At 41.6% G+C, this 26,489-nt stretch overlaps 2 protein-coding genes across 3 annotated transcripts in view; one reads left to right on the forward strand and one right to left on the reverse strand.

Moving 5' to 3' along the window:
- The window catches only part of PSMC2 (proteasome 26S subunit, ATPase 2), an 8,664-nt gene extending 754 nt beyond the window's left edge, over positions 1-7,910 (forward strand). Inside the window, exons 2-12 of the mRNA XM_074538844.1 lie at positions 1,428-1,465; positions 2,611-2,692; positions 3,571-3,670; positions 3,975-4,106; positions 4,741-4,813; positions 4,958-5,053; positions 5,312-5,476; positions 5,982-6,069; positions 6,695-6,897; positions 7,431-7,527; positions 7,638-7,910. Of these exons, the coding sequence (XP_074394945.1) occupies positions 1,428-1,465; positions 2,611-2,692; positions 3,571-3,670; positions 3,975-4,106; positions 4,741-4,813; positions 4,958-5,053; positions 5,312-5,476; positions 5,982-6,069; positions 6,695-6,897; positions 7,431-7,527; positions 7,638-7,795 (1,232 nt within the window). The 3' untranslated portion in view covers positions 7,796-7,910. The remainder of the gene's footprint in view (positions 1-1,427; positions 1,466-2,610; positions 2,693-3,570; positions 3,671-3,974; positions 4,107-4,740; positions 4,814-4,957; positions 5,054-5,311; positions 5,477-5,981; positions 6,070-6,694; positions 6,898-7,430; positions 7,528-7,637) is intronic.
- SLC26A5 (solute carrier family 26 member 5) overlaps positions 6,698-26,489 on the reverse strand; it is a 36,380-nt gene continuing 16,588 nt past the window's right edge. For both annotated transcript variants that reach the window (XM_005482647.4, XM_026790793.2), the window contains exons 5-20: positions 26,358-26,468; positions 25,636-25,817; positions 24,964-25,128; positions 23,395-23,547; positions 22,076-22,158; positions 21,834-21,981; positions 20,101-20,214; positions 19,711-19,788; positions 18,184-18,279; positions 17,313-17,419; positions 16,078-16,147; positions 14,590-14,682; positions 13,568-13,678; positions 12,484-12,690; positions 12,159-12,213; positions 6,698-11,624 (exon numbers count right to left, since the gene is read on the reverse strand). In XM_005482647.4, coding sequence (XP_005482704.1) covers positions 11,482-11,624; positions 12,159-12,213; positions 12,484-12,690; positions 13,568-13,678; positions 14,590-14,682; positions 16,078-16,147; positions 17,313-17,419; positions 18,184-18,279; positions 19,711-19,788; positions 20,101-20,214; positions 21,834-21,981; positions 22,076-22,158; positions 23,395-23,547; positions 24,964-25,128; positions 25,636-25,817; positions 26,358-26,468 — 1,916 coding nt within the window. In that variant the 3' untranslated portion in view covers positions 6,698-11,481. The remainder of the gene's footprint in view (positions 11,625-12,158; positions 12,214-12,483; positions 12,691-13,567; positions 13,679-14,589; positions 14,683-16,077; positions 16,148-17,312; positions 17,420-18,183; positions 18,280-19,710; positions 19,789-20,100; positions 20,215-21,833; positions 21,982-22,075; positions 22,159-23,394; positions 23,548-24,963; positions 25,129-25,635; positions 25,818-26,357; positions 26,469-26,489) is intronic.

The following is a 26,489-nucleotide window of genomic DNA, read 5'->3' on the forward strand; positions in this document are numbered from 1 at the left end:
ATAGTTATTTCTAGACTTTAAATGTCCAGCAAAACGTGATACGGTAATGTTACGCCTCCCTGGAGGAGGCTGTGGTGAGGTGAGGGTCGGTCTTTTGTGCCGTGCCCGCAAGGAGGGAAATTGAGAAAATGGCTTAAAGGCGAGAAGGGGAAACTCATATTAGATATTAGAAAAAAAAAAAATTCGCAGTTCAGGTGGTCATATATCGTAACAGGTTGCCCAGGGAGGTGGAGTCACCATCCCTGCAGGAGTTCCGGAACGTCTGGATCGCTCGCTGGGTGATGTGGTGTCGGGGTTACAGGGGCAGGGCTGGGTTGATGGTTGGCCTTGATGATCATGAAAATCTCTCCCAGCCTTGATGATTCCGTGAAAGTTTCTTTCTCTTGCCGGGGGAGCGCCCCAGAGCTGCCCTGTGCTGCCGCTGGCGTTGGGAATCCCGGGAAGCAGGAGAGGGAAGGGGGCCGAGCTTTCCGAGGATTCTGGCACGGTGTGAAAGCTGCCGGTTGCCCCTCATGTTTTAACTTATTGTGGCTTTTTATTTCGTGTTAGTAAATATTTAATAAAGCATCTGGAAGCACAAGCAGTGCAAAATGTAATTAGTGATGGACTTTGAACCATTCCCTTTCAAGAAAGATTTCTAAATTATAGCAACAGAGTGTTCAGCAGCTATAAAAAACAATCAATGGGGTGCTACAAATAGTCAAGAAAGAAGTACAGATCAACATAGAAGGTCTTCAGAGTGCTGTATAACACGTGCTGCTCCCAGATCACCACAGAATAATGAGGTTGGAAGAGACCTCCAAGATCATGGAGTCCAACCTGTGCCCTAACACCTCAACTAGACCATAGCGCCAAGTGCCACATCCACCAATTCTGTGTGGTTTGGGCTCCATCTGTCTCAAAAAGAGTGGAATTAGACAGGAGAGGAAACAGGGATGGGAAGGGTGTTAGATGGCCAGTGATGTGAGTGGTGTGGCAGAGTGGCACTAGCAGAGCAGTATTTTTCTTAGTTAAAGGAGAGGGGTCACTGGAGCCAGATCTGTGCAGAGACATCTCTAGTGGGGAGTGGTGACAGTTTTTCATTGATGCTTTCTTGAACATCTAGAAACAAAAAGTTGAAAAGATGAAGTTGTGATCTCTTCAGTCCCTCTTTTGAACAGTCACAGGCTGGGAGACTCCTCTGAGTGAAGCACAGTTGAAGTGCTGTGACTCTGAGTGCTGCAGGTGTTTGGACTGATAGAGTAGCTGCAGACCCTCTTTCATTTTTCTTTTATATCTGATGCTTTTTTGTTCCACTTTGTTTCAGTGAAAAGTGGAAACTCAAAAGAATCTCTCCAAAATACATGTTTTGATCCTTTAGAGGCAGAATTAACACTGCTGGCTTTGTTTTCAGAACTGGAAGCTAAATCTCTCTTGTCTTGTTTCAGCTCTTGATGAAGGAGATATTGCCTTGCTGAAAACATATGTAAGTAGCACACAGCTGTGGGAGTGTGAAAGGCACAGAGCACTTCCTGGGGGAATGAGTGCAGGAGGGGAGGGGTGGAGAGTGACTCTGCTTCTCCTGGTGCTTTGCTCTCCTGCCAAAATCTTCCCTCCCTTTTCACCTTCCAATGAGACGCAGCCTGCAACTGAAAATAATCCTGGGTTTGTTAACTTGGAAGTAATTAAGGGTTTGTTTCTCTTGTTTTGTTTTGTATCTCATTGCTGATTGCCACAGGGCTCTAACAGCCAGGGCTTTACTAGAGCTTTTTCACTTTTTTTCCACAGTTTTCTTGGTTTATACAAAAAATAATTTTAAGACCCACCCCCCCCTCCTGCCACCAAATTGACTTGCTTTTAGCCATCTTGTTAAAAGAACATAATGTTGGGAGGCACTTTTCACAGACAATAAGGCTTAAAATGCAAATCCACCCTTTCCACTGGCAAGTACACTTGGTCTGCAAAAGAACTCTTGAAAGATGAAACTTGCAGCTTAGGTATGTTTGGCAGAAATCTGAATTTTGTTGACACCAGGACTCCTTTACAAAGCTCTGAAATGCAGCAGGTACCCACTGCAGCTTCTTTTTTTGTTGCCAGTGGTCTACAAAGGAGATTTTGTACAGCAAATCCAGGTCTGAATCTGTCTGTGTTAGGCAGATCTGAATCAAAAAAAGCATTTTATCACAAGCAAGAATTCTGATTTGCCCCTTGATCCTTCTGCTGTCCTCTGTGGAAGATGGAAAGGTTGGGTAAGGCAGTTATAGCACTTGTACAGATGGTTTCAGAAAGTGTATTCTGAACTCTCTGTATGTATCATTTCACTAAGCATTTTTTAAACTATAGAAGAAATAGTTTGAAAAAGTAAGGCTGAACAGGTTTAAAAGAAAAACAAATTATTAAAATTTACAAACATGGAAAATTTCCACCTTCCCAGTTGGTCAGTTGTGTGTAGCTGCAGTTCACTTTTGCAAACAGAAATATTGTTACTGGAGGTTAATTCTGTCATTTTTGGCTGTCATCAATGGTTGGCTGTTACACCAAGACAGTCTGTTGATGGGCAGCACCTCTTGTCACTTTTTCCTAAACATGAGATAATTTGGCTTAGGAAATCTCCTTGCTATTCCTTTCCAGGGCCAGAGCACGTACTCAAGGCAGATCAAGCAAGTAGAAGATGATATTCAACAACTGCTTAAGAAAATCAATGAGCTCACTGGTATGTTTGTGTTGTAGAAAGCTTTCAATAGAGGAGCCACAGGTACCAAAACAAGTGTTGTAAGAAGTTGATTTCCAACAACTTCTGCATTGATTTTTAGTTGTTATTTTTCTCCAAAGAACTCAGTTCTTTATTTGGTACTGTGAGATTTTTGCTTGTTGAGTGATGTTTTTTTCAACTGGACAGGGCTAGTCTGTATATCTGATTTTGTCATTTTGTACTTTAACACATTTTTAATCAAAACTCTGGTTTTTATATATAGTGGTGGCATGAAACAAACACCCCTTTCTGACACCAGATAATGAAGTAGTGATAACAGTAACAATTAATTTGTTTCCTAATTTTTCTTTCACTGATGTATGTTTTTTGCTCTGCTGCTAATCCTGCAGTGGCTCTGAGTTGTGCCAGGAAGACAGAAATTTCTCTTGTAAAATAATCTTGATTCTTTTAAATCCATAATGGAGATGGTACTTGTTACATGCATGTTTTGGAAGATTTGTGGGGTTTTTCATCTGTGTGAATCCCTTAGTTTCTGACACTTTGCACTGGAGCTCAGTGAAAACACTCAAGAGTTTCACTCCTTTAGTGAAATGTAGATATCCAGTACCAATGCTCTGTCCTGCTGTAATCATCCCCACATTGCAAAATTGGCTGGGAGGGTGGCCAGGCTGGGATTTGTGTGTTCAGCTGGCATGGTCACGTAGGCTCTTCCCTTAGGAAACTTGTTCTTTAGGAAATCCATCAAAGATATGTGTGTGTGTTGTTTTGGAGCTCTCTCAAAAAGCTTCCTGCAGGGTTATCTCTGAATTTTGCTGTGGGAAGGATGGCTGACATCCCAGTTAGCTGTTTCCTCCTCAGCTTGTTTGTGCTGCACGCAGGAATCAAGGAATCCGACACTGGCCTGGCTCCTCCTGCCCTTTGGGATCTGGCTGCAGATAAACAAACTCTGCAAAGTGAGCAACCATTGCAGGTTGCAAGGTAGGAGCACTCTTACCCTTCCAGTAGAGCTCCATAATGTTAAAAATCTGATTTATAGCTTATGTGTGGACTTCTTTTAAAAATGAAGTCCATGTTGTGCATATTGAAAGTGCTTTTTACCACTGTGGTTATGTGTGATTTATTTCATACTTGTACTTACTCTGCAGTTGTTGAATGAGGCTGTAACGGTGTAATCACAAGTACAGCAGGGATTCTGGTGTATTTGGAAAATGTGACTCTCTTGATGCTCATGCTTAGCACACCAGTTTGTGTGCCTGGACGTTCAGTTGTGTTTGTGTGTTAGGTGCACAAAGATCATCAATGCAGACTCCGAGGATCCCAAGTACATTATCAATGTCAAGCAATTTGCCAAGTTTGTGGTGGATCTCAGTGACCAGGTGGCACCTACTGACATAGAAGAAGGCATGAGAGTTGGGTATGCAAAGTTTTTCTGTTCTTGTGAGTCTTCCTGCAGACTGAAGCTTTCTCTGAGTTCTCATGTTGTAGTTTGACAGGTCAGCAAGCCTTCATTTCCAATTTTTGCAGTGGTTGAAATTGCATCACTACTGTCTTTCTCTTGGATGACAATAACTCACCTGCATGCTCTGCTGGAATCTTGTTTTGATGTTATTTTGACAAAAATTTACAAAACCCATGTGTCATTGGACAGAAACCTTTCACTTCAGGCCCCAGCAGTGCCAGCTTTCAGGGAGCCTGTGTAGGATCCTTCTTTGGCACTCTGAGGTTACGCTTTAGGCAGCCAGGAAATGTTCACTGATGATGTAAAACCTGTTACTTTAAGAGTCAATATTTTGCCAGTTTGCTCTGTGGGATGCTTTGAAATTTAATTTTCAAAATACTTTGGAATTAATTGTTTTGGAAACCTTAAAATTTTCTACAGAAAGAATTCCAGTATCTGGCCTACCTGACTGTTAACTTTCAGGGCTGGGCTGTCTTGATGCCAGAGAAAAGAACAGTTCAAGAATTCAGCCTCTCGTTTACAGAGTTGTTTCTACAAAACACTTTACTTAACCAGTGTTACAATAATAGTCTTTGTGCTTCCTCACCAGGGTGGACAGAAACAAGTACCAAATCCACATCCCCTTGCCTCCAAAGATTGATCCCACAGTCACCATGATGCAAGTGAGAGTTGCCTTTACTTACTTTGACGTGGTTTTATCTTGTAATTGTGATTCCTTTTGCTGGGTTTTGTGGTGGGCTGTTGAAAGCCTGTGGAGATTTGTTGCACCAGGCTGGTAACTGCTCATTCACCTCTTTGTTGTGCAGGTAGAAGAAAAACCTGATGTCACTTACAGTGATGTTGGTGGCTGTAAAGAGCAGATTGAAAAGCTGAGAGAGGTGGTGGAAACCCCTCTGCTTCACGTAAGTAACCTCCAGATTGAAGCCTCTGTTATTTTGGAAGTATTCTAGCCATCTGTGAGCATCTGAAAAAGCAAGAAAAGACAATGTTACTGAGTGTAAACAGTTTAATGAAAGGAAGTCAGGTTTTAACAAGTGCAATCCAGCCCAGCCTCATTTACATTGCTCTTAATTAATGATTTCCTTGATTTGCATATATGCTTTGATGCACATAGTCTTTAATTTGTATCTAACCTTGCCTTCTGGCTCCCTTTGTTACAGCCTGAGAGATTTGTGAACCTGGGAATTGAGCCTCCCAAAGGAGTGCTTTTGTTTGGGCCACCTGGCACAGGCAAAACGCTCTGTGCCCGTGCTGTGGCTAACAGGACTGATGCCTGCTTCATCAGAGTCATTGGATCTGAGCTGGTGCAGAAATACGTGGGGGAGGTAAGAGCAAGTCCCTAAAGGAGTGTGGAGGGTTTTGCAGATCTCCCTTGTGGGTACCAGACACCACACTGGGGGTGAGGGATGGAGGTACTTGGAAGCTGCAGGGGGCAGGAGCTGTCAGACAAATCACTGCAGGTCACGCAGTGGTGACATGACCTCAGCTTTGCTGTCACTTAGGAGAGGGATTTTGCAGTACAGAGTTCAATCTGCAAAGTTCAGGAAGATTCTGGAATTAGGATTCTGCTCCCAGCTCTGCCACTTGTTTTTCAGTTGGCCCTGAGGTAAATTACTTAATCTGTACTTCTCAGTTTAAGAGCAGTAATTTTTTATCTCCTTTAAAAATTGCTTTAAGCTTTATACTTCTCCCAGTATATATGTGAACAAATAAAAAGAGTTTTCACATTGGAAACTTAAAAGTATTTGGAAGCATGAAAAGTTTGGTTTTGATAGTTTTCCTTTAATGTACCTAAAATCTCTAACAAGATTTTGATTTTTTTGCTTTCAGGGAGCCCGAATGGTTCGTGAACTCTTTGAAATGGCCAGAACTAAGAAAGCTTGCCTTATATTCTTTGATGAGATTGATGCCATTGGAGGTATGTTTGTAGTAGCTACAGTTCTAATCTCCTGTGAGAGCTTCCAGGTTTTCTTTAGTTCTGTATCTGGATTGCTGCATTTCAAGAATAGTGCTTGTAAATACTGAGTTAGCAAAACTACTCCCAGCATACCTTGTGTCCAGGAAGCTGTCAGGAAGTGGTTTATATAGCCCAGATGGAAAGCCATTTTTGCACATTTGGAATACCCAGATTATTCAAACTTTAGTGAAGAACCTCTGTATTTTGTTTGCAGAAAAGTACTGTTAGCTTAAACCCCCTTTAGCTTCTGGAGTACACTCAACATCTTTGTTACTTCCTGAACATTATTATTTTTCTCAAAAGAAAAGTCCTTTGAAAGTAGAACAGTTCTTACATAGATAGAGTATAAGGATGATTTTGGTTGAGGGAAGGGCAAAACAAACAAAACCACATGGGTAAATTTCAGCATCTTGACCAGTTGTTAGGTAGGGAGACAGAGGCCCTTTTGTACTCAGGACCTTTTTAACTCTGCACAATTACTTGTGTGCACTTTAAAGTCATTTCCCCAGGTGTCCCACAGCGTTGCAGCCCCTGTGACACACTGTGTCCAGGCCTGGAGCTGCCTCTCCCCGTGTGTCTCCTGCAGGTGCTCGTTTCGATGACGGCGCGGGCGGTGACAACGAGGTGCAGCGCACCATGCTGGAGCTCATCAACCAGCTGGATGGCTTTGACCCCCGGGGCAACATCAAAGTGCTCATGGCCACAAACAGGCCTGACACTCTGGACCCAGCTCTGATGAGGCCTGGCAGGCTGGACAGGAAGATTGAGTTCAGCCTGCCTGATCTCGAGGTGAGAGCTCTTTATTTCACTGCCAAGTGTGTTCTGATGGCAGAGTGTTTCTTAAGTTAGGGCATCATTGTCTGGAAGTTTATGAGAATCAGGAAATGCAGCACTCTTAAATTATGTGAAACTACACGGAAATGTGGGGGATTAAAGATGTGCCAAAGGTTTTTCCACAATGCACAGATTCCATCCTGGCCAAGTAGCCATGGTAGGCAGCTGTAATCACTATGTTTCTGCCTCAACAGAGAAAAAAATCCTTTACCAGATCCAAAATTTATTTCAGAAGCTGGAATGTGGTTGGCTCTTCTGAGAGAGATTTCTTGAGGTACTTCTATAATGAAAGCCCTTTTTAGAGTTATTTTCTTACTTTAGTATCATGAATACTTAGACATTCCAGTCCAGACGTGGGAAACCATAGTTGGGCAGCAAATACAAGATGTATTTTCCATTTGCCTCTGCTCTGGAGGCAGACAGCTGCAGGCTGGAGTCATCACCTCGTTCATGCCATGAACACCTCTGTCCTCCTCCCTTTCCCTCAGGGCCGAACTCACATCTTCAAGATCCACGCTCGTTCCATGAGTGTGGAGAGGGACATCAGGTTTGAGCTGCTGGCTCGGCTGTGTCCGAACAGCACAGGTAAGCTGCATGTGTTTATTCCTTTACTTGGACAGTTATGTGTGTGCCCTGTGTCCCCTGGCAGTCAGTGCTGAGCTGTTTATCCCTGTCTGTCTGTCTGTCTGTGCCAGGCGCTGAGATCCGCAGTGTGTGCACGGAGGCGGGGATGTTCGCTATCCGAGCGCGCCGCAAGATCGCCACCGAGAAGGATTTCCTGGAGGCGGTGAACAAAGTCATCAAATCCTACGCCAAGTTCAGTGCTACCCCCCGCTACATGACCTACAACTGACACCTGGGAAGGCTCTTCCTGTTCCCCCAAAACTTTCTGTGGAACAAAAATCCAAGTGTAGTGATTTGTGTTTTGTTCTTGGAAGTTAGAAATAAATGGAGTGTTCCAAACAGTAGGGGCGTGTTCATTGTGAGTATTCTACTCCAGTGGACTGTTGCTGCTGTTGGGAAAAGATCTTAGTGAGGTTACAGCAGCATGGCTAATTTTAAATCAGATACCTGGGCAATGTCAGAATCCCAAGTTTAGATGCCTGGTCACCATCTACACCCCAAAGCTTGAATTTGAGCCACAGAGGTGCTGGAAGACCCCTGAGTGACTCCAGTGTTTCTGGGTGTGTGGAGAAGTGCTTGTGTGTCCCACAAAAACAGAAGCTGTCATGGGAAGGCACTTGTGGTGGTCTGAGTCATTGCCCAGCTAAGGGAAAACACGAAGGGACATTTTTTCCCTTGGTGAATGCTCTGGTACCATCACAGCTTGTGTGTTTTAATCTTCAGAGTTTTTTCTATCCCTTTTGCTGAGATTCTTTGTTGTGTCTTACAAAATAGTAAATGGGTCAAGGAGGAGGAAGGTGTAACTTCTCAGTGCTGTGGGATGGAAAATTCCTTTTCCCTGCTCCTGCTGTGAAGTTTGACAGCAGTCTGGTAGTGAGCACTTTGATACATGGTGTGACTTGTCTGAGATGCTGCTGCACACAGGATGAGCGGGACAGGGTCCTGGCTCTCCAGAGCTGAGCATGGCTGTGAGTTGTTGGCCACACAGACAGCCCTGAAAGGTTAATCCTCATCTGTCTGACAAGGTCCTGTAGAGCTCAACAAAAAACAACAGCCTTCCATTTTCCTCTTCTTTCCAGTGTTGCATTAAAGTGATTTCAGGGGAAGAGCTGGAAGAGCTTAAAGAAAAATCTGAGGGGAAAAAACGCTTTTGGGAACTGCTTTGTCTTGGAAGTTGGAGAAGTTTTATTGTCAGTTGTATCAAAATGAGTCCCATCAATTTATCAAGCTTAAATTATGAAGCCACTTCTATTTTTTTTTTAATAGGAAATGTGTGCAAGAGGGAGAGTATGCAGCCATGGACTGGGTTAGGGTTCTGGCTGGTGTCAGTATCTTGATATGGAAACCTGGGCAATCTCAATGTTTGTGTGTCATTTCAGGAAGAACGTTTTGGGGAGGGATATGGGTTTATTGGTGGGACAGAATGTTTCTCATTTTCAGAAAGCATCACTGACAGCATCTCTGTTTACCAGGAGCAGCACTTGAAATCAAGGGTAGCTTTTATTTGAGAAGGATAAGTGAAGTATGGAGAAAGAGTTTGGATCTTACCAGGTAGCCTGAATTATCATCAGTGCTCTTGCAAAAAAGGAGGGGAAAGGAACATGACCCTGATTATTGCAAGGTACCAGCCAGATTTAGGCCATCCAGTGCCAGCTGCTGTGGTGGGGCTTCAGCAGCAGGGGGGAGGCACTCCCCTGTCCCTGCAGACAAACTGGAACCCTGTCACAAGGTTAAAGGACCTGGGGTTGTTTATTCTGGCACTTTTGGATAGTGGTCAGTTAATGAGTGTAGGGAAGAGGAAAGGTGTTCCCTTTTTAGGGGCTGGCTCGGGCTGCCAGGGGGAGGCAGTGCTTCAGCTGGTGGCAGCCAAACACAGGAAGAGATGAGCAAAAGCTGCTGAAAATTTTGTTCTATGGGATGAGTTACCAGCATTGCTGGGGGGTTGATGCAGGAGCACTTGTTCTGCATGGTCTGGGATGTGGGACTTCCTTGGGCAAAGATTTTCAGTCCAGCATTTCAGCAGCTCCCTGGGAAGTGCATCTGTTTCTGCCACAGTGGGAGATCCAGCTCTAGTTGTGTATCCCTGTGAGGCCTGAAATGGAGAGGGATTCATGGGGGTTGGAGGAGTGAGGAGCAGGAACCAGCAGAGCAGGGAACACTGCCTGGAGGTGGAAACCTGGCATCAGACACTTGTATCTGGGGCTCTCAGCCTGTCCCTCAGACCGAGTCTCACCAAGACAAAGTGGAAAATTTTGACAAGTGACAACACTTTATTTTGGAACTTGACAGGATTTCAATGTGAACTGAAGAGACTAGAGTTAAAAACTGAAGCTGCAACAAGCTGAAAGTAGAAAAATATACTGTATGTAGATACAAAGACTTGTTGAACTAGTTAACATTATAAAATGTACCAAAAGTTGTTTAAATAAGCACACACAATGTCTTCACATGCATGCACTTCATCCTTGGAACTCCAGCTAAGCAGCAATTTCTGATGCAGAAAGCTTCCCATCCTTATGGGCAGGGGAGTCTGAGGAAATAAAGTATCTTCCCCAACTCCCCTGGTCCCTGCAAACAGTTTACCTGAAGCAAGCCCTAAATGTTTACCTGAAGTAAGCCCTAAGTGTAAGAGCCTGAAATAAAACAAGATTATTACATTCTGTGACCAGAGGTGAGGAAGGTGTCTGAATTCCTTATGCACTGGACCTGTGATTTGAGGGTGCTGAGTGAAATGTCACTGATGCCTCACTTGCCCTGTGCTGTCAAAATAACCTACAGAGAAACACTTTTAGGTCCCTGCCTCTGCTGAGCTTCACAGTGACTGCTGTGAGAGAAACAGGAGCATTGAAGATCTCTTTTGCATGATTTCCATGGTTTCCACCTCACACCTGAAGTGAGACACTACTGCAGTGGCCAGGCTGACAATAGAAAAAGAAATCCCATGCTACTGTTTCTTTTAGAAACCCAAACATGTACCATTTTTGAGTTCTATTGAACTCTATTTCTCAAAGCACTTAAAAGCTGTGGCAGAAGCAGCACTACTGGGAGGAAGACAGGCAACAGAAAAATACCTTTTGTTTTTTTTAACCATTGAGACCTTGCCTAAATTTTCATTCCAGCTTAAGAGACTGCATATAGGGCATCAGTTCTTAACTTAAATAGGCTTCATTCCTGTCTTAAACCAATTTTGTCTTTAAACTCTGAAGATAAATTAAGTTTAGATTAAAATCAGATGTGTTTCCTAGAAAGCCTAACCAAGTTTTGGCAGTGCAAGTACTGTACTGATAATGGAATAATTAAACAATGAGTTTCTGACTTCAAGTTCACTTAGAGCAGAAATGAAGAATTTGGGTATAGCTGAGACAGGTTAGGTATTAAAAAAAACAAAACAAAACTCTACCATCCAGGTTTAAAAACAGCAGCAGCTAAATGCCACCAGTGTGAATTCATTAATCCAGCTGGCAGAGTATTATAAATTGTACCAATCTGTTGACATCAGGCTTTAAAAGTCATCTAAGAAAGTTATTTAAAGACACTGGTACAGTGTATTGCACTTGCAGAACAGTTACCTCCTGCAAGATCCCACGTGTAGTGAGTTAAAGTGCCCATTTTCTCAACAGGAATAGGAATGTCACCTTGTCCACCAGATTCTGACTGCAGCAAAATACACTGAATTTTCTTTTCTTGCATAATTTTGTGCTTGTTTATTATTGGAAGGCTATACCCTGATCAAAGGAAAAAATTCAAGAGCATGAAGGCTTCTGTTTCCTTTTCTACTTTTCCTACAAAAACAAACACCACCCCATACCCATAGGTGGAAACAGCCTCAGGCTCTCTTCAAACTGTGCAAATTAAATATTCAGAAAGAATCTCCATCAGCATAGACCTGGCTCCCATTCTGCTCAGTGCCAGTCTTCAAAGGTCAGAGCCAGCCTGTGCAGCAGACCCATCTTTCATTTGGCAGGCAAGGACAGCATCGTGAACACTGTGAAACAGCAACTCTCTTGTTACACTTTTATCAAAAAAATTCAGTCTTGTCAGCTCATTCAGAACAGGGCCTACAAAACAAAACCCAAACATGGCATCAGCACATACACTTAAGTACAAGGATGGAAGACAATGACATATCAGGAAGATGAGAACTTGTTCTCTTACTTTTTGTTACTAAAAAAATTGAAATAGTCAAGTGCATCACATGCTACTTCTACTCCAAGCAGTCTGTGCCTATGCAGACATAGGCAGAGGCCTATTCTTGGCAGAAGTTGTTACAATCCCAAATACTGGATATTGGAACATTTCAGGTTTTTCTTATCATTCCATTACCACTACAATTTCAACATACTAAGTTGAGTGTGGCATTCACAACTTGCCAGCTGGAAGAAATGGGAGCAGGATCCCCTCCTGACAAAGCTCATTTCATCAGTGCTCTACTTGCACTGAAGTTAAGGCTCTTGCTTTTCCTCAAATCCAATTTTATGTGAAGTGCTGATACTACTGAGGCACTACTGGCAGCAGGAAAGTGGGGAGCAGAGGGAAGGAGTTAAAACACAATCTCTCCCATAAAGCTCACAAAAACAAAAATCTCTACTCACCACTGCAGCCGGCAATGCAGACATATATATCAACTTTGTTGTGTTCTTTTATAATCTACAACAGAGTTAAGCTGAAGTTAAATGCAGATAATACATCATCATACACATCAAACACAGTTCTGGAAGCCAAACACTGTGAAACCTGCAGAGAACACATTCCCCAATATTCAGCTAAAACTTACAAAATTAAACCAGTGATTAGGTGAGATACTGGATTGTATTTGAGCAGGCAGTTATGTCTCATGCTGACAGGCTCCTTATTAGGTACATGAAAAGTTTTCTGTGGGTTTTTCTGGGGAAAAAAAAAACCAAAAACCCTACTTACTGATTTTAGTGCTTTTACTCCAACTGAATCCACAAAGTTCACTGGGGTGAAATCCAGGATTAAAGAGTGAATATCTGATTTGGGCTCCACAAAATGTTCATGCTCCTCAGGAGACATGTCATGTACACTAGAATCTGCAAATTTTCCATTCACAGGTAAGTCGTCGCTGGCTATCTCATGTTTTACACCTGCTTCTACGTCGTTCGTCTGGGAGAGAAGATGAATAAAACTTAAAGGCAATCAATGCTTTTTCAATGTAAATCCCTTTGCTCCCCTCACTGGTGGTCATTAAGCCTTTAAAAGTTGACAAGCTGCTGGTCATTACAGAAACTGGCTTGACAGGCACACACACTTCCATATCTTGTGTATATCAAGGTTTGTTCTCTCATGCCCAGCCTTTTAACAGTCACACACAAGCAGCTCAGAGCTGTTATCTCAGGACTGAATTACCCTTTTCCTTCAAACACTGACACCTGTTCAACTTTACTGTCACATTTTTACTCCATTTCCTTGCCTTATCCCATCAAGACCTATATATTACAAATAAAGAACAGCAATGGGGCTCTCAAGTTAGGGCTTTTTTAGGTTTCCCATGGTAAAATCACACACTGTCTCCCACCACGGTGGTGAATTTATATATGCATAAAAGTACAAGCATGTCCCAAATAACCCTTCTCAGTGTATCTGGGCCATGCCAGGATTAGCAGAGGGGATGGCACCTTCTTGTTACAGGGGCTGCTAATTAGAATTATTTTTATTATATATTATTTCTACATTATTATTCCAAGTGTGTGTGGAGGGGCAGAGTCCCTTTGATTTCTGCCACCACCACTGTTGGCGAGACAGCATGACTGTGGAGAGTTTCTGTGCTACTCTGTGCTACCTGAATGCAATCAAGGTCCAACATAATTATCCAATACAGCAGTGAGCCTCTGATCCTTACACTATTCCTTCAGCCACCTGTCCCCACTGCACAGCACTTCCTCCCTAAGCAGCACACCTTGTACGAAACACAAGAGTGGTAACACCTGAGAGCAGCCTGCAAACTGATAAAGCAGAGGTAAATATTGACAGAAGAGCTCACCAGCTTCAGCACAGCTTTCTTTCTCTGTTCATTTGCTGCCTTTATCTCCCTGGCATGGCGCTTCTGGGCTTTTTTCCTTGCTTTTAATAAGGCAGCAGGGTCCACTCCAGTCTGTCAGGAGAAGAAAGTATGATCAGAGGAGACTCAGCTTGTTAGGACGGCACTGGAGTATCAATTTGCACTGAATTAATCACTGCCATAAATTTAAACAAGAAGCCTGCATTTTCCAGCTCCCCTTGGTGGGGGTGAGAACAGTGTAAAGAAGGAATCATCTTGGCAAGCACTGTGTTAACAAGATGAGGGAAAGATGCATCTCATTCTTTTCTTGAAATCAGAGAGTGTCGTGTTTCCACCAAATGCTGATTGGAGTGCAGAGAGCAAAGGGGAGAGAGTGCACTTGGGCAATAATCACCAATATCTCTTTGTGAGGGCAAGTACCACCCACCTGGTTTGTATAAGACTCGTCATGGGAGCTACAGAAAAATGTTTCAGAAGTTAGTACAGGCACAGTTGTCACCGAGTCAGGGGCTCTGCTGTTGCCACTGCCACCAGGTGACAGCAGGGGTGACACACAGGCAGTGAGGCACACGCTGCCTGCAGCTCATCTGCTGCCCAAGGGAGGTACTAAATGCCCACAGGATTCCACATCTTACACTCCAGTACTTAGTTACCCAACAAGGAAACTTTTATTCCCATTTTGTTTTCAGCTCAGCAACTATTTTCCTGTTGAAAAAAAAGGTCTGACCACTTTGTGTTTGACCAGTTCTGCACCCACCACTTCCCATTCACGAGCAGTCAGTATGAGGCCACACTTTGTTTATTCCCTCCCACCATGTTGTTGCTTCCTAAGTTAATTTGTAGCTGGCTGGAGGATAACCTCCTCATATTGTACAGATCACCAGGGGCTGCAGGCTGAGAAACACTGTGCTAAGGGCTACCCTAAAGGAGCTCAAAGACAAGCAAGTTTCAGAAGCCAGTTTGAATTTTTAGGACTCAGACATTAAAGAATTTACTTTACTCACCTTTTTTATCAGTGCCCTTGCATATGACTCACTATTAGCAAAATAAAGAGATGTATTAGCTTGAAATATTTTGATTCCAGGATATTCTTTAACCTAAGGAAAATATTGGATGTGAACAGTTAAACAGAATAAAGGCCCCTGTGTAATCACAAGACACATGAGCATGCAGCAGTGCAACAGCCAACCCTGGATGGCTCTCAGCATGTGCCAGATAAAGAAGCTGGCACTGTTGAGAGCAAAGGCAACCAGGAGATCAGAACCTCCCCCTCTCCCAGTGTACTACTGCACACTATCAATGCCTGGTAACATTTCTCCTTCTATATTACACCAAAATGTACAGCCATAAAAATTAAATATTTGCAGTTCTTTCATGTTGCTATTTGCAGCTGATATTACCATGAGGAAATCATGCACTCCTAGAATTGCTTCCTTTTAGCCTCCCTTTCAACAAGCATAACAACTCATTTCCCTCTTTCTCTCTTTTTCTTTCTTAACTCCCCAGGTACCAAAAAAATGAACCTTTCAAATCTGTGGTTTTATCCAGACCTTCAGACAGGTCTTGATATTCACTTTTCTCCCCTCCTTTAAATGCAGTCATCTCTAACTAAACAGGCTGAACTGTGACATTTTGCATGCAAATGACCTGGCCAGCAGCACAGACCCAGCCTGCCATATGCTGTCAGCCCCACCTTCACCAGGAGGAAATGCTGACTGCATTCAGTGTAACAGAAAGGGGGTCTGCTCTCCTTTGCATGCAGATCCAAATGTGAGCACTCATGCTCCTGCTTTGCATCATATTTAAAGCAGAACTGCATGATCTTTTTCCATAGGTTTTTACAGACTAGTTCCTCAGTAAAGGGCAATGTAACTTTCACAGCAGCATCTCTGAGAACATAGCAGGGAGTGCAGAAAATTGTAGCTGTTGTTTGGGAATAAATACAGCATGTTTATATCCACTGCACTGAAAAATGTAATGCTTTCATCAACTTTTGGTTGAACAAAATGGCATTTATGAGAAGCTAAGTGCATGATGAGCAATTGTGCCATTAATCACATATATTTAATGAGCAGGGGATGGGTGGGATGCTGTTTTGAACAGTTTGTGCAATTCTGAAGAACACACAAGTTTGCATCCTGGGTTCCATGGATTCCATGCACTACTGCCACACAAATAAAGAAGGTGGCCTGGTATGCACTTGTTTACATAGCAGGTTTAGCAGTGCTATTCCTAAACACTGGGACAATGGAACTAGTGTAAAAGTACTTTTGGTCACTGCCTGGTGAAATGTATGTGCAGTACAAAGAGCTTGCATTTTGAACAAAGCAACTTTTACTACTAAACCCAAATCTATTTATTTCCTTTCAACATAGGTGAATGCTCAGCAGCCAGCACTGCATGTGCAGTGTGGTAGGACAAAGCAGCAAATTGCCACAGCTGTCTTTGCTCCACTGAGTGAAACTCCTCAATGCAGAAGAACATGTTCCTACCTCTTCATACTCTTCCACATCACAGTAGATGTCAGTGTTAGGAATCTGACCAAGGATTCTGTATTTAGGTCTAGAGAGAAAGGAAACAAATATTTCTGTATTATCACTTACAAAGTGGAAAAGTGAGTGTTTAACACAGAGTGAAACTTATTTTAAATGGTCATTCTGCAGGGCCTGTCTGGTACAGGATTATCTAAACATGGTTAAATGCAGTGAGCAGTTTATGGCAGAATACATTTAAAAGAAAGTTGGTTCTGTCAGTGCAAAATCAATTTATAAGCTTAGTGCTGAAATGTTGTCATTTTCTGAAAAGCATGAGTCAGAACATGCAAAAGGATAGAGCAAATTCTCTGTCACCCCAGGACAAGCACTAACTGGTGCAACTCTACTGACTGTCCTGCAAATATGCAAGCTCACACTGACAGAAAATATGCTGCAATTTCGAAGAGCCACTCTGCTCCCAGGACAATGTCTAAGCAGATAAATAATCCCAACTCACAAGAACTGTGACAGCAAAGTACATGACTGTTCTGTTTGCAAGAATAAAACTGTGTAGAGATAGCAGAAAAATACTCTTATTTATGCAGAGTTGAAATTTCACAATTTGCTTTCACTCCAGTGGAGACAGAACCAAGACTTCTACACAGTTTCCACCTGTCCCAGACCCTGAGCCCAGAAACCTCACATGCCAGTCCTATCCACACATGCAAGAAATCATTTCAGTGTAGACCTGGAAAGCTTCACAATAAGAGCTTTGTCACTTTGAATGGGGAGAGGTGACTTGAACACTAGAACAGCCACTGTATTTTACAAATTACAACCTTCCTTTAAAATACCTAAGCATTCATCCCATGATAACCTGACACAACCTCAGCTTGTCTGTGACAATTAGTGCACACAAAACACGACCATACTGAAACTGGCAGAAAAAAGATTTAAAGTTCTAAACTCTAAGCATCAAAAGAAATAAACAAGATTAACCACTATGTGAAATGAAAAATCTTCTGTTTATTACTGAGAGTACAAGTTCATGTTCTCTAAAAATTTTTTTCTCAGAAAAAGAAAATGTGAACCCTGGATCAGAGCCAAAGGGCATGACCTATATTAGGAAGGAAATTCCATTCAGCATGCAGTTGAAGAGGGTGGGATGGACTTCTGTTTATTTGCACCCCTTAAGCAAACAAAACCACATAGAAGATCAGCAAACATTAATTTTGATAAAGAAGAAATCTGACCTTTGTGTTCTGTAAATAACGGTGATCATTGCAAATGTAACTGCACTAAGCAAACCATAGTCTAGTCCCAGCAAAAGAGAAGCCACAAAAGCTGCCACCCAGATGGCCTAAAACAAAAAAAGGTGTGAATTATTATGCATCCTCTTTCCTGTTAACAACAAAAACAACAGCAGAAACCAACCACAAAACCTATGTATCACTTCTGACCAGGAACAGGCTCTAATGCAACCCATCATGATGCCAGATGGGAACTGCCTCGACCTTTCAGAAGGGTATAAAAGCTCAAGGCACTCTAACAAATGACAAACTGTCACACATTAATTAATGCCTTAAGTCCTGTTCTCCAAGGAATCTTGTTCTACCATCATCACACTCCAAAAATCTTAAGATGGAAAAAAAATATTCAAGGCTTGCAAGTAGCTCTAACTCAGCTCCACCAGCCAGTTCATCCAGGACAGAAATGCCACCAAAATGTTCCCTCCAATGCACTCTTAGCTCTGGCCCACTCCAGCCAGGTTTTTGGTTTGTCTTAAAAGATGGCAAATACCTTCACGTGGTTTTCTTTGTTACTCTGTTTTCAAATTCTTCTCAGACATCCCCACAGCCTTCAGGGCAGTTTCCATAGCAAAACTGCCAGAGCTTTTGCTTTACCACAACCAAACTACTTCTGACTTGAGTTACAAGATTGCTGAGCAACAACAGAAATATTCTTGTCTCCAACAGTACTCCAAGGGTACTCACAGCTCCCTGACTTATGTGCACCTGCAATACCACACTAATTTGTAATTCCTTGGTAAGTTTCTACACCATTTTGGGGATAGCAACAAATTTAGTACAGTAAAATATAAGCACTGAGCTGTGCAATACTCACCAGCTCGATCTTACTGGTTCTCCAGAAGTGCATGACATCTGCAAACTGTTTAAACATTCCCTTCAGGTTCACCATGACAATTGCTGCTAGCACTGTCTAAGAACATTACAAAAATGCAATTTTCAGAAGCAAAATAAACCCAATGCCAAATAAGAACTACAAAGGATCACAAATAACTACTTCTGTGCTTTATAACTGATATAAGTCCACTGAATAGATGTTCTATGCAAAAGCCCACAACTTTTCAGGTAGTTCAGTGGACATGGGCTTTTACTGCAGCTGCAGAATGGGCAAACCAGTTCAGTTCAGTTTGATTTACTCTTTCCTAGCAAGAGAAATCACATGCTCCTACACTTCATGCTGCTACACTTACAGTGCCTGAAGCAGTAGACTATAATCTCAAATTCATGTTTCTCTACAACATACTGAAACAATTCCTGCAATAGTCATATGGTTGTAACCCAAGGTCCAACTCCTATAACAAGAAACAGGAATTGTGTATCATCCATTGCATATCACCAGAAACAGTTTTTTTTTTCAAGTTAGAAATGTACTTTTTCACATAAATATATTTTTATACAAATAAGTATAAACAGCAGCAAACACAACTCATTATGCTGAGCCATTATCCAGCCCCAGCCTTCTGCAGCCCAAGTTGTGACTTTCTTTTAACTTTTTAACTTCAACCCAGAATTCCTATGCTGCAATCCAATGTGGCCAGCAGGACCAGGGCAGGGATTGCTCCCCTGTACTTGGCACTGGTGAAACCACATCACAAATCCTCTGTTCAGTTTGGGGCCCTCACTAAAAGAAGGACATTGAGGGGCTGGAGAGAGTTCAGAGAAGGGAACAGAGCTGGGGAAGGGTCTGAGCACAAGTCAGGTGAGGAGCAGCTGGGGGTGTTCAGCCTGGAGAAAAGGAAGCTCAGAGGAGACCTTATCACTCTCTGTGCCTGAGAGGAGGTTGTGGCCAGGTGAGGATTGGACTCTTCTTGCAAAATAAAATGTGACAGAATTACAGGAAATCCCTCAAGTTGTGCCAGGGGAAGTTTAGATTGGATATGAAGAGAAGTTTCTTCATAGAAGTGTTTGTCAAGAATTGGAACAGGCTACCCAGGAGGTGGTTGAGTCACCGTCCCTGGAGACATTTAAAGCAAGTAGATGTGGCACTTAGGGGCATGATTCAGTGCTGAGCTAACAGCTGAACTCAATCATCTTAAAGGGCTTTTCCAACCTAAACAGTTCTAAAGGGGAATTGCTTGAAGGTATTCCTATGTTCTAAAGATAGAGTCCAGGATATCCAATACTAAGAACAACAACAAAAATCATGCTTTGATTTGAATTTGAATTGTTCAAAACACTATTTATTTCTAAGCTAATTTACAGCAGAAATGCATACAAAATTTAAAGCTTTCTGGATCAAAGCCTAACTGTTGTTTACTAACTCTCCCACAATTTCAAGTTTTAGCAATACTCATAAGCCTCTGTTCACAGTCAATGCAATGCCTAATATGCAAAACTCCCTTACCTGTGGAAGTGGTTCAAAAAGGGATCCAATAGCCACAATCACCAACAGAACCATTACTGCAGAGAGTGCACCTGCAATCTGAACAAAAAAAAAGCCAGAGATTATTCAGAAGTGTTCCCAAGGGGAAATATTACTGATTAGCTAACCCCTTGTGCTTTCAACAAGCCTGGCTGTATAAATGACTTTTGATTCCTTCCATTCAGTTCACCCATTTTGCCCATCATGCCACTTTCCATCCCGGCCCAGTCTGGATTTGAAACATGGGAAACTCCATGTTAATTCTTCTGGCTCAGGCAGAGAAATATAGACATCTAGATAAGCTTCAGACTTTAGTTTTGGAGCTCCAAAGAGTCAACTTCATTTGGCTCAGGATTTGGGTATTCTACATACCTGAGTTTTTCCACCAGTGCTTTCCTGGACAAGACTTCGAGACATTGAGCATGTGATTGCAATGGTTTGGAAAAATGACCCCACAGAGTTGCATATTCCCAAGGCAATAAGTTCCTGTGTTAAACAACAGAGCAAAGAAAGCCAAATATACACTTACACTTAGTAGAGGTACCAAGCTGGAACTATCTACAGACATTAACAACCACATCTTATTTACATTGCTTTCTAGCAACCGCATTGTAGAGCATAAGCAACCAAATTGTAGCTTATACTTGTAGTTCTCACACAAGCACAAGCTGATGCATGTAGTCATCTGTTAAATAAAGTCTCTGATTAAATGCTGGAGACATTTCCTATCCCAAAATGTTACAAGAATTAATCAGACTGAAAATAAAAACGAATAATTAATCAGAGTGAAAATAAAACCAGCACTGCTTGTTTTAAGCATTTCTTCATCTTGGGAATAATTTGAATTTTAACCCTGAATATACATGAAAAATGTTTTCTCATGCAAACACCTTTCTTTGCTTCCCACTCTATGTGTTTAAAACCATGAGCAGCCCTGCATGTGCTTCCATGAGTGGTAATCCATTGCTGTACATGGAAAAACCAATGAGTGTCTGCTGCTTCCTCAGGAAGATCCCACATGAGAACTGCTCCCATGGGTGAGGCCAGGAGCTCCATCTACCTCAGTACTGCATTTCTGATGCCTAAGAAATTATTTGCTTTTAATGAAGCCTCCCCAGACTACTCTGCATCTTGTTATTTGTAACTGAGTGATTTGAGCCACGCATTTCCAACAGCCCTCAATGAGATTTTTCTCTGCATTTGTACAATCCTTTTTGGATTCATTTAAACACTTGGCATGCACTGCTACTGTGACAAGGAGTGCTACAGTTTAACACCCAGGTGAAGTACAATCTGGCACCTCCTGAGGAAAAGATTTAGATGCTTAACTCAGGGCAGCAATGATTATGTTTAAGATAAATAGAGGCAATTACATTCATGCAGCTACAGATTTGTCCTCTTCTCTCTGTGGGTAACAATGACATGAGGATGAGATTCCCTTGTGGTGTCAAGGGAAGCTCTGCCTCCCTTGACACCACAATGATACAGACCAATAATCCAATTGAAGTATTGATTCTAAACTGCACAGGAAGGCCAGAGTAGGTGAGGAGGACACCTATTTTATTTTTAGGGAGTCCTAAACACAGTCCTTATCACTCAAATCATACTCAGAATGCCAATTACAGACAGGGCCAATTGCTGCCCCAGAAAACATTGCCCATTTGCAATGGCTGCGAATAAAAAGAAAATATAAAACATAATTGGAATTTTTAAACTCTAGAACAAGAGTTCTTTGACACATAAGGTACTGTATTTATCATATGGGACTTCTGTGCTTTGCTCTATTACAGAAAGCAGAGAAAATGCAGCTGCTCATCAGGACAGTATGGCCAAGTTATACCTGTCCCAAAAATTAATAGCCATGCATATGTCCAAGTATAGCAGAAGCAGGTTTCCCAAAATGAAGCTAAAAGTGAAACTGGTTTTTTAAACACAGCCAGAAGAGCTTACATTAATTCCTGGCCTTTAAATGTGTAGGCTGCCAAAAATCTGGCTCGATTCCACTGTTGAAGAAATCCTCATTTTTGCCAATATCACACCCTACTTTAATGATATAACAAAGGTGCTACTGAGAATTTTCAACAAATCAACTCTGCTACTTTTACCTGATTCCCATCGATGGTGTAACCATGTTTAAGGGCAAAGATCTTGGCCATTGATACAGCCATTGAAAATCCAACTATTGCAATTGCCACTGCATCCACAAATATTGCTGGGATTAGCCCAATGTCAGGAACTGCTGGTGCACGTAACCTTGGAGATGAAATTAAGATTTATAAATTAATATGGTAAGAACTATAAGCAATACAGAAAAGACACAGTCTTAATAAGAATGTATCATGCCTACCCTTGAGGAATATTCCCAACAACATCCACTTTGTATGACTCATGCAGATGCATTCCAGCTGAAACTCCTGTGCCAATAATGACCTAAAAATCCACAAACACATTTGTAAACATTATCTAAAAAGAGATAAAGCCACTTGAAGAGATATAAAGGTTGGCTGATTACGATTAATAAACACAAGGGGTTAGATTACGATTAATAAACACAAGGGGTTACATTTACTGTCAGTCAGTTTTCTATGAGTTAGGGGCTAAAAAAGCAGACAAAAAGGAGGAAGGATCATGATTTTCCCCTCATCATGTCCAACTCACCCTGATTTTATAGTTTTTTTGTAAAAAGTTAAATGGAACATGCTATGGTATGGCTCAGGCAAATGAGTGTATTGGAAAAATCAAATGCAAGGACAGTCCTGCCTGTGTGCACTGGCTTATTTGCATGTGCATAGCCTGTTACCTGTAAAGACAACTGATGCAACAGCAAAGAAAGGAACATTGTTTTGCTATTGCCTATCAAAAATACCCTTTTACACATCTCTCTCATCTCTCACAAGCATCCCTTTTCTTTATTCCTTCTATCTAGATTGTGCCCATGCCTTCAATTATCTCCTTTCTTGACTCCATTATGTGCAGGTTTTTTGAGATCTGTAGTAATCTGAGAACTCATTTTTAAATCAAATCACTTTTAAAGAAAAAAGCTTGTCTGAGCTGTAAGGCTTTGTGTGTATTATGACAGTCTGTTTTACAGAGGTATTTTAGGATAGTTGTTTGAAACAGAATCAGTGCTGCAGCCAGTTATCAGTCTCAGAAACAGAGAAAGGAAAAAGTATTAAGTCCTGATGATCCCTGCTCTTCTTTCTGCTACTGCATTTCAAAAAGCAAGCAAGCTCTGCAGGCATCTTACAGGCATCTGTAAGCACCTTCCTTCAGGAAAGGGTTCAGAGCTCTTGGACTCCATGTGGGAAATGCCACTCTTGGACTCCAAGTGGGAAATACCACTTCAGACACTCTGCATTGTCTTGCAGGGAATCAGTCAGGAGCCCAAACTCCTGGATAGAGAGGGTTTTGTATCTACACATTGCTATAGGGGACTGGGGGTGTTTAATTTGTTTTTCAACTCTTCTTTTTGACTTTATGCTCTCCATATGGGCATTCCAGTTCTTAATTTTAAGAGAATCCAAACCTTCAATTGGATCAAGGCTCAAATGAATTATATTCAATGGAAGTTACTCTCAGGCTCAGATAGAAGACAGAACATGCGACAGTTTCTACAGCTTTAGAACAGCTACATAATTTAGCCACAGAATTTCCCAACTGGCTTACCACGATGATCTCCATAGGAATAGGAACTGGGAGCTTCTTCTGAAAGCGGAAATTGATCTCCTTGCCAATCAGCAACAGAACAATGCACGTTAACCCAACAATCATTGTAGCAATGTTGGTGGTTGTTATATTTGAAAACACAGCAACCATGCTCTGTAACATACCAGAAGCATCATAATTATTCTTTAGAAAATGAAATCTTCATGGAGATTTGCCACAGAAGAGCAAATTATACATTGCTTTTCAGCTGTGGTTTCATTGTAAATTTATAACCACAGTGAATGAAGGCCTCACCAAAATACCCATTGTTCCTACAAAATACAGAAGACTAGAGTATCTCAGTGAGAGAAATGCACTTGAATCATTTACAATATCAGTGTTCCTTAAAGGGGGCAAAAATTTGGAGAAAAAACTTTAATGGGGTAAAAAATATAAACTAAACCATGTCTCTTATCCTTAACATTTTCACACATATTCTTCAGTGGCAGCTACCTGAAAGTAATACATGCAAACTCCTTCTAATACCTTCAAATATTCTTTGGCAAGTCACATTTACTTAGAGCTGCATAAACTATTCTAAAACAGTAAAGCTGCTGATAGAACCATTGAGGTTGCCATAACAATATGGTTAAATAGTGATCCTGCAATGCTGCTGAACCAGCCTTTATTCCAAATACCTTTTAATTGAAAATGCTTTCTAAAAGGGTGTTAGGAAAAAAAACCTGCTGGAATACACAAATTGCTAGAGGGTAAATAATTGCCCATACTGATTATTCCTCCTTAATCCACTGCATTAAAATAAATAAATAATTTCTGGAGAGGTATTTGAAAGAAGTCAAACATACTCTTCCTTATGCAGATTGAAAATTGCTACAACTGTCAAGATGTTATACCAATTCAAGATGTCCAGGTAGTATGAATTTTGAATTTATAACCTCCCTTCTATTTGTTTAGCAATTAGTATGACTGGTTCCCAGTTTTGTGAACTGAACAGCAAATTTTGGAATTAATCATTAATGCAGACTTGTTTGCAAAAGGTTTGTTTTATCTGCACAAACATACAGAAAGATTCCCACAAAGCATTTTCTGTAACCTACATGTAGATGAAACCCTGAAGCTTCATTATTGCTGAGCCATCAATCTGCTCAAAAGCTCAGGTTTTCACAGACATCTGAGATCCTCCCTTTCACAGACATCTGAGATCTTCCCTTTTCTTTCACTTAAGAGTGGAAAGATTCTGAGAGCAACATTTCCTAGCTTTGCAGAACATGCCTGATTTACAATGAAGCATTTCAGGAGCACATTTCCCTCCAAGGCACAAGAGATTTGCTTCAATGAACAATATTCCTTCATATTATAAAACTGCATTCAGCAGAATCCCAAAATCCACCCATCTCAGACTGTGTGAATCTATCAAGTCACTCTTGGGCTGCACTTTCAGATATTGATATATTATTATGGCACTTAATGACCTATGTTCAATACTGAAGATTATTCTACTTAGTGCCAAATAATACATAAAAACAGGCAGAAAAGCTTAGGAACTAGATGCAGGATTTGCATGCTCACATATACAACAGAGAGGGGCCCACTGTAGCGGTTAGTCTTGATGCCAAGCAGATATTTCAGCTGGGAAGTGAAGACATGGACTGCAGCTGCAGTGGTGAACCCTCGCACCAGAGGCTCTGTCAGGTAGATGGCCAGAAATCCAAACCGAAGGAAACCTAAACACAACTAACGAAAAGGAGAAGGGCCAACCATGTGAATCCCACTATAGTCTGGGTACAGCACACACACCTCCCCTCTCCTTTCCTCAATGCCCAAGCCAGATCAGGCAAACCTGAACTTGGCTTTTCTAAAGGAAGCTGCCATCAATGCACCCCATCTTCCATGCCACTGGCAGGTCCAGTGTGAGATATGGGGATGTATGTATGTATCTATGCATTGTTTGTATGCATTTATGGACAGATTAGAGAACGTCAGCTGAGTTTTTCTGATGGGATAGGAAAAAATGAAAAGGGGGAAAATCCTGTTTTTTTCCAGTCCAGCTAAGATGCCAATTAAGCCCTGCCTCCAATTCATCCATCCCCATTTCTGTGATGAGGCTGCCATAAAGCAGCCTGTGTCCCACACAGAGCAGGGCAGAGGCACAAGTCTGGTTACAGGGGACCCACTGTCCCTCAGCACCCCCTGCAAGTCCAGCAGCAGCAGCTGCTCCTACAGCAAACTGTGAGCACATACCTGGATAAGTCCTGAAAGAAAGGCGAGAGCCACAGCTACCTGCACCCTCTTGGCATCCCTAACACTGTAAAATTCAAGGATCTCTGTAGTATTTGTAGTATTAGAGTCCAGACAAATCATTTCATCAGGCACTTCTCTCACAGCAACACTACCAACCATCATACTAACCACAGCAAAGGTACCTGAAATAACACGAAGAGGAAAATAATTGCTTAAAATCTTGGCAAGTTTTTTTTTAGGAGTGGTTCTTATTGAGATATGTAGAATTAAACTAAAATAAGAGTTTTCTACCTTAATAATGTATTTTTTAGTCCTCAAATCTGCTCCAGTACTCAGCACCATTAAAGCCAGTTAGATGGTGAACATACATCTCTGCAGTAGGTAAACACCATCATTTTTTTTAGATCTCAGTTTCTATTTTGCACTTTAAAGATTCATCCTAGCCACACCAATGAAATCATAGTTCAGGAGTTTGCAAGACACATTTTTAGATCTAATCTGATACAAGATGCTCTTCTACTGCTTCCTATGTAAAATGTATAAGCTAACAATAAAAAGTACTGCTTATGTTCCCCACATTTGCATTTCTCCTATGCACTTAAATTTTAATTTATGGAAAACAGCTACACTTTCTACTTCTCTGATTTTATTTTTTACAGCTTTATTAAAAATACACACATACACACATACAGACAGAGTTTCAGTTATCCATACAGATATACCTATTGATATGTGCTTGGAGGTTCCAAAAAAAGTATACAGAAAAACAGGATAAAATGAAGAATATAGGCCAAATACTGGGGGAACAGCTGCCAGCAAAGCATAGGCTAAACCTAGAAAACAGATACAAATAT

The sequence above is a fragment of the Zonotrichia albicollis genome, chromosome 4, assembly GCF_047830755.1.
Source record: "Zonotrichia albicollis isolate bZonAlb1 chromosome 4, bZonAlb1.hap1, whole genome shotgun sequence".
In the NCBI taxonomy this organism is placed as follows: Eukaryota; Metazoa; Chordata; class Aves; order Passeriformes; family Passerellidae; genus Zonotrichia; species Zonotrichia albicollis.